The 14194-nt window shown below is 34.9% G+C and overlaps 1 protein-coding gene across 2 annotated transcripts in view; it reads right to left on the bottom strand.

The window, feature by feature from the left end:
• LOC150107256 (heme A synthase COX15) overlaps nt 1-14194 on the bottom strand; it is a 159849-nt gene that overhangs the window by 132011 nt on the left and 13644 nt on the right. For both annotated transcript variants that reach the window (XM_090391762.1, XM_090391761.1), the window contains exons 2-3: nt 7190-7264; nt 1223-1380 (exon numbers count right to left, since the gene is read on the bottom strand). In XM_090391762.1, the coding sequence (XP_090247888.1) occupies nt 1223-1380; nt 7190-7264 (233 nt within the window). The remainder of the gene's footprint in view (nt 1-1222; nt 1381-7189; nt 7265-14194) is intronic.

Genomic DNA, 14194 nt, shown 5'->3' with positions numbered 1-14194 from the left:
TTGTATATACCTTGTGTTCCTGTTCTTTGACATTGATAATGTACTGTTATCTTCAAATGTACTTTCATTAAAGTTAATTACTGTGGTTATCATGTACTTTTGTTGTTTATTGCTAGGCTATTAATTCATGTAAGAATATACAGGTGACATTACCTCTGATAAAAGCAGAATGACTAGATGTAGGAACTAAAGGCTATGACTGGTTGTCGTGCAAATATAACAGATGAAGGAATGAATAAATAAATGGGTGAATAAAGGGGCATCTGTGGAAGTTGAGAGAGAGAGAGAGAGGAGAGTGTGTGTGTGTGTGCTTGTGCAGTTGGAAGAAAGGGTTGAGAGTTAGATTTTTCTTTTATAGAGCAGTGAGTGAGTGAATGGAACAGTTTGTTGCAGTGATGACTGCATCTAGTGTGAATGAGTTTAAGAGAGGGTATGACAGCCAGTGTGGATGATGGAGCAATGGCACTGCTATGGATGTGGAAAAAACACATGTGTAACTGATACAAAATTGAGGAAAATAAATCCTAAAGATGTAAAAGAGATAAATACATGAATTCCCAATATTAGATTTTATCAAGATTCAAAATCTGTCAACTGTTTTGAGAAATAAAACATATGAAGAATATATAGTGAGCAAGCATATCAAATAGCATTCATTTAGCTTGCAAAGAATGCTTAAAAGCAGAAAAGAGAAACAAGTGGAAAGAAAGAGAAAGAGAGAAAGAATTATTCTCAACCAAAAATAGGAGTTTATACTGAGGAGACAAATACAGAATAAAATAATGATTAAATAAGATACTGGAAAGGCAAATAAAAATAAAATCCAATTTTATACAAATTACTGAAATTATTATATCTAAGCATTCATATCAGTGGTGTGGTCATAATTATGATCAAAGCAACTATAGCTATGATGTCTGTTAACTACACAGGTTCTAAGGGCAGTTTACTAGTTTTCTAAGATGACAAAAAATTTCCAGAAGGGAAATTCCTTTCACTTCTATGTGAGACTAGCTAACTCAATCTCACTTGTAAAATACTTATAAATGCTCCTTGCATTCTAAACAGAATTATTCAAAGTTCATATCAGTAGAGCTAACACCTTAAACATTTTGGTGAATGCAACAGATGACTGTCACAACTTGTAGAATATCAGCTTGCAGACATTCTTAAACATGTAACTGCATCAATTCCAAAAACAGTGCTTAAAAATAGTCCTAACCTGGTAATTCCTCCAAGAATTACAGCACCAAATACCATTCCACTACATCCAATAAGCCATCTACCAACCCATTTAGAAGCTTTTGGAGAAATTTCCGTTATAGGCTGAGCTGTCAGCATAACTACTGTTCTAGCTGGTGATACTGCTTTTATTCTGCTCTGGAAAAAAAAAAAAAAGCACATTAATAAAAATCTGAAAAAGTGAAATAACACACACACACACACACACACACACACACACATATATATATATATATATATATATATACACACTTTTTTACATATATAAATGAAACTTCAGAATACTCTACTGTCATCCTTCTCTACTCACATTGGGTGCTTGCTTTCATTTAGTCTATAGTAGATTAGCACTGCTAAAATAGGATATTAATGCTTAACTATTCAAAATAACTTCAGCTTCACTAGTCCTCTCTATATAGGAATGTATTATATCTTTTCCTTAATTAAAATTAAATAATTTCTTTAAATAAAATTCCGACTCATGAAGGTATCCACAGCACTTCAGTTATATGAGATAATAAATACAATATGTATAGCATTATGGAGACAAACTCCAGTGTTAGAGCACTTACTTTAAACTATGATAAAATAACACTCAGTATTTTGACCTTTCCATCAAGAATACGCACACAGGCACAAATGACATCGGTATACACTAGTAAGTTAGGGCATCATTGTTCTGGTCAACTGTTGAGTCCAGTTTGACCTCTGGCAAAGGGAAATTGAAAAGAAAAAAAAAAGAAAAAAAATAATTAAATACTTAAGTGAAACTACATCAATTGCTACTGGTTAGGGTTTAATTTTTTTTTTTACAGTTCTGTAATTTTTAAGTTTTGATTCTTGTCCATCAACAACTGGTTACATATTGACCTATATTTCTATTTTTACTACAGTTTTGTGTTTGGAGATTTTTTTGTTTGAGTTCTGCAGTTTTGTTCTTCTTCTGTTGTCCTATTCCCAGTGCTATATGGACTCAACAAGAATGATCTTTTAACTGTCCCAAGGGTTTGGGACAGTTAAGAGATCATTTCTGTTGAGACTGGAATGATGGATTAGCATCTCACAAGCTTTTTTGCCACATTTGAAGTGCATGATCAGAATGAACTGATTTTCCATAATAACGGAATTTAATGTGCCCTGTTTATCCTATGCAGGATAAACAGGGCACATATATAATGTACAGGTGTACTGATATGGTTCCCCTTGGATGGGTAAGGGGAGGAAGTGATCCTTAGAACTGAGTAAACTTTAATTTTGTGGGTAGTTTGAATGAAGCCTACTGTATTTTTGAAGTATTCGATTTTCTCAGATATTCCTCTAATGTAAGAAATGACCTTGAACTTACTGTAACCTATTTCTGATTACATTCTTGCAAAGGATTTGTCTGTTGATTGTTTTCCCTGTTGTAATTATTCTTTATTAATGTAGTGCTTATTATTTAAAACTCATATTTCCCAACCTGCTCTTCAGAGCAAATTGTAAGAGCCCTATTTTTGAGTGTGCTAATGATACCTGTGTTGGACGGTGACATGGTTTTACTGTATGTACTGGCCCACATGTGTGTGTGTGTGGGGGGGGGGGGTTGAGATAACTGTAGACTATGGAAGAAAGACAGATTGAGGGAAAAACATGTGACAAGTGTATCCAGAAAAGAAAGTGTTAGTGTTTTTCAATCTCAATTGTGAATTGGATGCACACCTCTACCTCTAATTCACATCTTTAATTCATTACCTCTGTTTTGGAGCCTTATATGCAGTGAAACTGTTTTGCCTTCCTTGGGCTTTACAGGAAATGAGGTTTAAGTTAAACAGTCTAGTCAGAGGAAATGTAATTTCTTTGTATATTCTCATAATAATACATAGGATGCTATCCCATGACTATATTTGCATTGAGATTCTACAATGTTCTAAGTGCTTCCAATTCATCAACTGCTACACCCACATCGGTTCTTGTCATATCTATCATCACTGCACTATCTTTATCTGGATGATAAATGCGTGCAAAGTGGTCACTCAGTAACTCAATTATTTCATCTGCTTCTGTTACCTCTTGCCATAAGCAATTATTCAAGTTTTCCTTCCACAGTCATTCTTCCTTTTACTCACCACATAATGAAAGTTGTGTTTGGGATTTCCTTTGGCCTGCTCAGCTAATTTCCTCTTATAATCTGATTTTCACTTTTCTCTTTATATACCATCCAAAACTTTTTTTGTACAGCTCCTACTTAATGATACTACTCCTCAATCTAACTCCTACTGACTTGTCCTCATGACCTGGTCATGAGAACAAGTCAGTAGGAGTTAGATTGGGATGATCAAAGGATGTCTGAACATCTTTCATGAGCTATCCCTTACCCTTTGAAGATGTTTATGCTTTGGCACTTCAAAATGCCACCTTAGCTTGTCATAATCACCTGCCCTGTAGTTCCACATATATCTCTTCTTAAATAAAAATCCACATATTCATCAATCGCCTTGGTCAATCACTCTCTCTCCAATTGGAGACAACATGGCTACTTTGGTTATGAACAAAACTCTAATGCTATCACTAGATCCAGCACTTTCAAATACCCAAGTCCCCTCAGCATATATATCTCATTATCATATATAAGCATACATCCCCTCAAATATCTCAGCATGGCTTCCAACTTGGAAGAGATGTCAAGATATTTAATGAAAGCAATAACTGCCTTGTATCAATTCCTCTCTTGTGGAATCCGTTTCTCTCAGCTGTTCTCTGCCAAAGTCCCCTGTAGTTACAATGGCACAATGAGAGACAACTTCCAAGACTTCTCTTTTTGTAGGTCAGACTACTATTTTTTTCCACTCATGAGAGTGAAAAGCAATCAAGCAATCAGAGGAAATAATTCCTTGATTGCTTTCCACTCTCATGAGTGGAAAAAAATAGTAGTCTGATCTGCAAAAAGAGACGTGACAAGTAACTACAGAAAAAAATTCAAGAACATTCTCAGCCTATCAACAACATTCTCAGCAACTATCAACCAATCCAAATATGACTTCAAATGAATTAAATGCAGAAAACCTGTTCTTTGTAGAAATAGCAATCATGCCACCTGGTCCTTTGCAAAAGAAACTGGATGAATTGCTACATACCTTGCTTCCATCTCACTTGCTCTGCAATCCAGACAATACTCCTGAAACAGCTTTCAGACAAAAATGACCACCTGACATCATCCTTCTGCAACTCTTGCTGAGACGCTCAATCCAAATCACCTCCAAAAGCATGGAAGGCATGCTTTTGGAGGTGATCTTCAATAAAAAAAAAAAAGTCAAAAGAATCTTGAAACACTAAGATACTAATGTTTTGACAGTTCAGTTTTCAGTTCATTTTAGTTCCTCCTAAATCATGTTTAAATGTCTTGGTTCAGAACTAGCCATCTAATATCATCACTCTATAAGAGAAATTAAATGCTTATTATTTAAGTTTTTAAAAAAAAATTCTTTATTCATAAAATTTTTGATTAACATGTCATAAGCATCTTCAACAAACCTGATTTAAAAGATGAACGACAGCAAGCATAAGTGACATAAATATTAATACAGATGAAACACCACCACCACTGCTAGTTACCTATCAGCACTAATTCTTGATATCAGATCAATGTCTGTCTCTCTCGTCTCCACACACATACATACAGCACATTTAGGCTATTTGGCTTCTGCCACTGGCAGAGATTATCAGATATCATGGCATCATCTCTGAAACATCATAAACATAGCTGTGAACAGCATAGAAATCTTTAAGAAAAATTTTAGTGCTAACATGGATAAATGATACATCAAGGTGCCTAAAAATGAAAAGAATGAATCGTAGATTTCCCTTAGATTTTCTCTCCATGAATGTGAATAACCACTTCCTCACACAAGAAAAATCAGTATTTTTGGATCATGCCATCAATATTAACCAGATAATCAGTTTGGGGGGGAAAAAAAAAAAAAAAAAAAAAACCTGGCAAGTCATCCATCATTGCCACTTTTACTTTTAAGAGATTCATTTATGATTCTTGTGAAGAGAGCCCTTCAAAATGCTTCATATTTGAAAAGAAACAATTATATGCTATTTTCTCAACTTTTGACAGATTGTTCTCAATCAATCAAGGACTTTTATTAACCAATTACCTCCCCTCCCACACACACACACACACCAGCTTCCTAGCCTTTGGTACTTTTGTTAGCACTTTAACACTTTAATTAGATAGTGAGCTGAAAAACAATCATTTCAACCATCTATTTTCATAAAGAAAATTTGTTGTAAATAATTTTCTTAACAGCTACAATTATGCAAGCCCCACCACAATGTGTATGTACATCACGTATGCCAGGGTTTCCCAAATTGCATTCTACAGAACACTGGTGTTCTGCAGAAAGTGAATAAGTGTTCCGTGATGTCAGTGACCAAGTTGTGTATTTTTAAACATGGAAGTAATTTGGGAAAGGGAATACCGCTGTTTATGACCGGGTCATAAAAATTGCCTGCAAGCCGATTACAACAATGGGCAGCGTATCCTCTGTTCTCAAAACTGAACGAAATAGCATCTGTGCTGCAAAGGTCAGTGAACAAGCCGCATATTTTTAAACATGGAAATATTCATGAATTATCATTAATTTTCACACATCGAAATCTTTCAACATTCAGGAAAGGGAATACTGCATGTTTATAAGTACTTTGGTATAAAAATTGCCTGCAAGTCGATTACAACAATAGGCGGTATATCCTCTGTTCTCAAAACTGAACGAAATAACATCTGTGTTGCAAATGAATGCAAGGAAGTATAAAGGAAATTTTTCAACTGAAATTGAAGATCAAGGTAGTTTGTATTCAGTTCCAAATCTAGTAATACTGAATACTTTCTTCGCAAGTTTGTATTGTAGGATGAAAGTGCTTGTTTTGAAATGATTTTTTAAAAGTAATAGGCCTACAGATGATTTAAATTTTAATATGAATAAGAGATAAGGGACTTTGTTTAATTTTGGTGTTAAGAAATCTCTTATTGAAGGTGTTTGTGATGCAACAGATAGTGATTTATCCATCTCCAGCCTACAAAGCAATCTCCAGGATGTACAAAAAGAAAACTACCAGCACACAGGGAAAAAAAGTCTGCATTCACTTGTAAGTACTTATAATATTATAAATTTTTGGTCATCAGAATGGAATATGTCAATGAAAATCAGCACAAATTAATTTAATGATGTTGGCCTGAGAAAACTACAATATGCTACAAGATTTCATTAGTCAGTGATTGATAACTGATTTAAATGTAATTTTATATTTGTCAACATGTCACACCGTATACATAAGTGTACTAATACTCTTTATGATTATACCATAATTAATTATTAATACATTACAAAATAACCAAGGTGTTCTGTGAAAATTTCAGGATTTGTGAATGTTCCGTCATAGAAAAAATGTGGGAAACGCTGATGTATGCTATGAAATCTATGCAAGAGATGCATATGAAAACAGTCCAAATTAATTTATTAAATAATCTTTCTTTAACTTGAAGTCCAAATCCATAAATAAAATTTCTACATCATGAATAGGTTGTGTGTTTATGTTGATGAAGCCCTGAAAAACACACACAGAGGTGGCAAAGTTGTGGGTTCAAGTGTATGTTTTTTTTTTTTTTTTTGATGGAGGTTGTTGAAAAAATAAATAAATAACTGCTAGTTGATTACTGTCAAGCAGAACTTTCATTCTGTACTTTTTTTTCCCTACTGTCTATATACTCTAAACTTGTAGAATGTTGTGTTCTTTTAATTAACTATATCTCTGTGAGGTCTTCATATCAGCAATTGAAAGTTATCTATAATATTCTACCCTAAGTATCTCTAAACCAATACCATATAACTCATTTAAACCAATACCATATAACAGATACGAATGCTATATTTTTAGAACTGTCTAAAATAAACTCATTACCTACCCTGGTATGATGTAGTCCAAAACTTTTTACTTTTCTCATCCATGAAAGTTGAGATACATCAGCAGAATACTGTTTCTGTAAAACAACAAAATGAAATATGTATGCACTCAGATACATACACAGTAATTTTTATTTCATATAAAAGGTTTCGATATTTACATAAAAATAAACTGGGACTCTGTCATATGTAAGCCTATACAATTTAAAGTATAATTGCATTGATATGAAAAGATGAAAAGATACTTATTGACAAAGCAAGTTTTCACATATCATTTTGACATAATTTTTCCTTCATAATTTGAAAAATTATAGATAGAGAGATAATGCACAATGCTACTTCATGTAATTTAACTGAAATTAACAGCAAAAAGTCCAAAAAAAAAAAAAAAACAGACGTTATTCAAGAATGGCATTTTTATCACATGGTATACAAGAATATGTAGGTTATTTGCATAGAGGATAACAAGAGCAACTTTCTTTATACAAGTTTGGAATTCACAATGTTATTTATCCAGTGATATTATCCTAATATCACTGGATAAAAAAAAAAAAAAAATCTGTTAAAGAGTAATATTTTATAAATGATTTTCTATTAAACTCATGTTGAAAAACAAGTACTTCAATTTTGAGTTAAAAAAGCTATGTAATATATCATCAATTAATTTTCATATCAGTAAGTCATTTTTCACGCTAAATGTGGATTAATAGACCCATTTCATAATTTAATTCAACGAGGACATCATTATAGTTACTAAAATTGACCATCAACAAATATGGACATTAAATTTCAATTTAATTCCATATTTGTCTACAACAGTCCTATATATGTCTGAGATAGTCCTGTTTAAGTCATGAAATTCAACTGTTCCCTGTTACTGAAATGAAATTATCATTGCTCAGTAAATACTTAGATATCAATAAACTTCATAAAAATATGTTCTTATTATTATTTAGGCTTCCAAAGAGTCTAAAGACTCATCACGAAAGGTCCTTCCTAGGAAACACAAGTCTATCAAGACTCATCATGGGAGATCCCTCCTAGGGAAACACAAAGTCCATCATACCACTCCTTAAATTCATTGACCGTCCTCGCTCTCACCACTCTATCGGGCAAAGAAACCACTCCTCATTTTTCTCGCTCACAGTTTCCTTTCGTAACTTCCGGGGATGGCCCCTTGTCATCACTCCTGCCTGCTGTTCAACCTAGTGAAAGAACTCCCCAGTGTCAACCCTGTAACCACCTCTCAACAGTTTAAAAGTCTCAATCATATCACCTCTCCTTCTTCTATCCACAAAATTTTGCAGTCAACATTCCTTCAGTAGATCCTCATAACTAACATTGTACAGTCCTTAAATCATCTTTGTTATCTGCCTTTGTACTCTTTCACACAGTTAGTATATCCCCTTCAAATCCTGGGGACCAAATCTAAGAACAATAGTTTAAGTGTGGTCTGATCAGGGTCTTATAACAAACTGTGGCGTATTTAAGAATAGGCCCGGGCCTACAGCGGCAAATTTTGAGGGTTGGCGGAAATTTCCGGGCTCTCATTTTTGTAATTATATTTATATTACGAATTTACGATATAAATAGGTTATGCATGTAAATCAACATGTTCATTAAATATGGGGCGGTGGCACTTTCTGTGGACCTAGGGATGGGAAATATCTAAATACGCCACTGTATACAACGGAATGAAAACTCTTTTATCTCTGCAGATCAGAGTCCTTCTCATTATTGCAGCAATCCTCTGAGTTACCTTCACCACCTTTGCAATATGTCCCTGAATTTCAGGTTTCTATCAATCATCAACCCTAGATCTCTTGTCTCCCTTGCTTCCTCCAGTATAGCTCCTCCAATAGAGTAAGCAGCATCCCATCAATGTGTCCCAAACCTCAAGACCTTACATTTTGCTGAATTAAACTGACACTGCCATTCATCTGCCCATCTGTCTAGCTTATTCAAATCCTCTTGAAGGACTACCACATCTGCACTATTACTAATAACTCTTCCCAGCTTAATATCATCTGCAAACAACTGAATATCCCCCTGCAATCCACTGACAATGTCATTAATATAAAGGTTAAACAATATAGGCCCCCACTTGTAACCTTCTGCCTCCTTGAAACTGCCCCACCATACACAACTCTCTGATACCTATCGGACAGCCAATCCTGAATCCAGTTGACCAACCTGACATCCAAACCCATGTGCTGCAACTTAAATATCAGCTTATCATGAAGCACCCTGTCAAATGGCCTCGCTGAATCAAAGAAAATGGCAGTATATGCCTTTTGTAATCTACTGCTCTTGTAACTTTATTATAAAAGGCTAGCATATTAGTAAAACAAAAGTGCCCCTTCACAAATCCCTGTGGACTCTCACAGATAACATTATCCTCATCTGCCCAATGTTGTATATGGTCCCTAATTTCTCCAAGATCTTAACTACTGATGACACACAAACTGGCCTATAATTAGACAATGCCAGTCTGCTACCACCCTTGTGCAATAGCACTATCTTACCCTCCTTCCATTCCCTGTAGCCAGACTTTCATTAAAAAGCCATGTCAAAGGAGCTGTCAGTTCTTTAGCACATTCTCTCAAAACTTGGTGAAATACAATCCAGTACTACAGCTTTACTGACATCCAGAGTACTCAGTATTTGAAACACGCTTTCCTCCTGCACCTCTAGACCTCAAACCTGCCCTATCCCTGAAGTATTAAAATTTACTGTTCCAGGATGAAATACACCAATAAAGTTCATTGAACAATTTCACTATGTTCTCTGCATCAGTCACTCTATTCCCATTGTTATCCCACAATGTCATTCTTCCACAATTATTTTTCCTCCTACTGGCCACATGGCTAAAAAATTCCCTAGGATTTTCTTTTCATATTCCAGTTTCACCTTCCTTACCATACTAGTCACTCTCCTGGCCTGTGACTTATATTCTTCATGCATCTGTTCTTCACCTGTCTCCTTATATCTCTTCCATAGCCTCTTTTTCATATGCAGTTCCTGTTTAATATTGTTTGTCATACGCTTTAAACCAAATTGTGTTCTCTTCTTCACTTATGGAATACAGCTAACTATTGCTGCTAAAAAATATTCCTTCACAATTTCCCAAGCACTAATGATATCCCGGCCTTCCAATTCCTCCCTCCATGAAACTTCTCCAAGTTGATGTCTAAGACTATTATAATCACCTGCCTTATAATTCCACATATGTTCCAGTCTCTTTGATACTCCTTCATCTCTATTCATCTTCCAAGTCAAAACCACATGGTCACTCTCTCCAACTGGTGGGAGAGATGTCATCTCAGTTATTATCAACTCTTCTGATGCTATGACCAAATCCAAAACTCTTGAACCTCTTGTTCCCTCTGTTACATGTTGCCTAAGACATTTGTCCCTCAAGAATTCTAGAAATTTCATTCTCTTATTGCTATATGCATCTTCCAATTTATACTGCTGTAGTTAAAATCTCCTATAACAATCCTTCTTCTTGCACTTGCCAAGCTGAACTAACTAAACATCTCCTGGTTCCCACCCTCTGAGCTGCTTGGTTTGTAGCAATATCCCACTAAATATCCTGTCTTGCCTACCTCACACCATATGCTTTCAAAATCATTAGTGTCACTGCCTTCCAAAGCCTTAGAGGACATAAGTCGTCACTTATCATAAGCAGTACTCCACCACCACTCTTTCCCTTCCTATCCTGCCAAAAAATGCTGTACCCTGCTACTTCTATTCCTGTTATTATATCCTCTTCTGTCAACCACGTCTCAGTGATCCCAATAATCTTTGGCCAAGCTGATGCTATCAGTGCCACCAATTCCTCTCCTTTATTTCATATACTCCTGACATTAATATAAAGCATAAAAATGCCACTGTTTCTATACCCAGCCTTATCCCCTCTAGACTGCACTGGGCTCAGCATTACCTGATGTCGTTCCCCCTTCTCCCAAGTACCAATTCCCACAAGAGGTCACCCCTGCTACCTTGGGCATTCTAGTTTCCCTGTATAGACACACTGACTCATTTAGAACAGCAATCTATCAAGATGCCTAAGCCTTTCCTCATTCAAATGTAGGCGGTCTCTCGCATACAATTCCTCTCTGTTCTCAAACACACTCCCAGCATCCGCATATTCCAATCCTCTCTTCTGACACATTCTAGCTATTATGTTATTCAATATTACAGCACTTCTGCTCAGCTCGTCACTATCATACCTAGGCAACACACACACTATCTTTCATCTCTGCGTCTTCTTTCATACTACCTCAAGCAAGAATCTCATATCTCTGACTGCCCAATTTACATTATCTATCAAGTCATTTGTTCCTACCATCACAATCATCTCATCCACCCTTTCACCCCTCTTAATTGCCATAGTCACACTTTCTATCGTTCTGATAAAAGCACTGGTTCCAGTGTTCCCTTGCATTCTTCTCATTCCCTCTCTCCTACTGTTTCCATTCTTGCCTCGTCTATCATTCCCATAACTCTCTCTCATTCCCTCTCTTCCACTGTTCCTATTCTCTCCTCTTCTATCAAAGCCCATATCTCTCTCTCATTCCCTCTCTTCCACTTATCCTATTCTCTCCTCTTCTATCATTCACATAACTCTCTCTCTCATTCCCCCTCTCTTCTACTGTTCCCATTCTCTCCTCTTCTATCATTCCAATACCCCTCTCTCATTCCCTCTCTTCAACTGTTTCTATACTCTCCTCTTCTATCATTCCCAAAACCTTCTCTCACTCCTACTCTGATTCGCATTCATCTTGCACACATCTCTTCCATTCTCCTTATCTCATCTTTCATATTTCTCATCTCATTCACAAGACATTCCAACTCCTCTTTCAGCTCATCTATCCAGCTCTGCAAGTTAGTCACTCTTACTTGCCATTCATTTACCCAATCAAAACCATCTCCGTAAATTTCACAGTCATTCTCTCCTATCACACTACTTGTCTCCCGACATTCATTTCCTGTCCCTGAAGCAACTAGGTCGGTTATCGAAATATCTAATTCACTGATTTCCTCTCACTGCCTGCATTTTGTGCATATATGCACACTCCCCCCTCTCTCACCCACTACATATCCAACTCCTGGGAAGTATACATGCCACAGTCCTTTATTACGTTACGTATAATAGAGTTCGTAAATGGTGACATTTACGAACTCCATTATAAATGGCATTTGTGACTGCTGCTGCACCAGCCATCATTCTTACTACCAAGTATCTACTAAACCAATCGCTAAAAATATATATGAACGCTGTATCATAGATATATATATATAAATAAATAAAAGCTAAATATAAACATATATATATAAATATAATGCTATATTCAACTATATTAGATAGCAAAAACTTATCTTCACTTCCACCGCAAATGCTGCCGACTGTGACCACGCCTTCTTGGTAACCCAAAAATAACACAATATATAAGAACGAAACTCCAAAAGCAGAACCACTAAAGATATGTTTATTTTAGTTTATTTGATATTTTATTTTTATTTTTATTATTATTTTAGTTTAGTTTATTTTATATCATCATCATCATCATGCATATCAAGGATTTAGGTCTAACATGGCCTGTTCCGGCCTTAGAAGTCATCGTTGAGTCGTTTAAGAGGACGTCCTGGTTTTCTTTTTCCTAATGGCTTGTACTTTAAGGCTTGTTTTGGTAATCTTTCTGTTTCCATTCTTTGAACGTGTTCCATCCATTTATGTTAATATTTTTTAATTTTTTCTATTACTGGTTCTTGGTTTAATTCTTTCATAATTTTCTTCGTTTCTTTTGTTATCAAATAAGGTATACTTTGCAGTTTTTCTCATAAACTTCATTTCTGCTGTTATTAATCTTTGTTTGTCTTTTTGTTTTATTGTCCAGATTTCGCTTCCATACATTAAGACTGGTAGGGCTAATGTATTGTATACTTTTAGTCTGATTTGTTTTAAATATAGAGTTAATTACACCTGTTATTTTTAAATATTTTGCAATTTTTACGTTTATATCTTTTTCATTTTCACATGTGATCATACATCCTAGGTAGTTAAATGAATTCAACTGTTCTAAGATCTTGTTATCTATTATTATTTTAGTTCTTGCAGGATCTTGTCCTTTAAAGGAGCCACAGTTTTTGATTTTCTTTGATATTATCATACCATAATCTTTGGATATCTCATTTAGATCTAAAATAGCTTTCTGTAAGTTATCTTCAGAATTTGTAATTATTATTTGTCGTTGGCAAAAAGGAGAGTGTTTAAGTTCACTGTAGGAGAAAGTTTAATACCTTGATGTAAATTTTTATTCCATTTTATTATTATTTCACTTAAGTAAATATTAAAAAGAGTTGCTGAGAGGGAACATCCCTGTTGCACCCCTTGGTTTATCTCTCCCGTATATGATAGCTCGTGATTTAATCTCATTTGTATTTGATTATTTTCATATATACTTGTGATAGCTTTTAGGATATTATTTGGTATTTGTCTTTCTTTTAATATGTTAAATAATATGTTTCTTTTAACTTTGTCAAATGCTTTTTCAAAGTCAATAAATACAATATATGTTTCTAAATTGTATTCTCTTCCTTTCTCTATTATTAATTTTAGGCAAAAGGCCGGGTCTATACATGATCGTCCTTTTCTAAATCCATTCTATACTTCTAAAATAAAGTTTTCAAAATATTTCATTAGTTTGCTATTTAAGATTCTGCTATATATTTTATAACAGGAATTTAGTATACTGATACCTCTATAGTTTTTAGGGCCATCTCTATTACCTTTTTTAAAGATAGGAATCACAATTGCTTTTTTCCATTCTATTGGGGGGATACCAGTTGAATAAATTTTATTTAAAAATAGTAACAGTCTTTCTTTGAGTCTTGTTCCTGCATATTTATATAGTTCTGAACCTAGCTTATCTTCTCCAGGTGATTTTCCGTTTCTTGTTTCTTTCAGGCTGATTTCTAATTCTTTTCTTCTTTAGTTATTT

The sequence above is a fragment of the Typopeltis vanoorti genome, chromosome 4 (assembly GCF_054136105.1).
Source record: "Typopeltis vanoorti isolate ZY-2024b chromosome 4, IOZ_Tvanoo_1.0, whole genome shotgun sequence".
In the NCBI taxonomy this organism is placed as follows: domain Eukaryota; kingdom Metazoa; phylum Arthropoda; class Arachnida; order Uropygi; family Thelyphonidae; genus Typopeltis; species Typopeltis vanoorti.
This window is presented reverse-complemented; position numbering and strand designations above follow the sequence as displayed.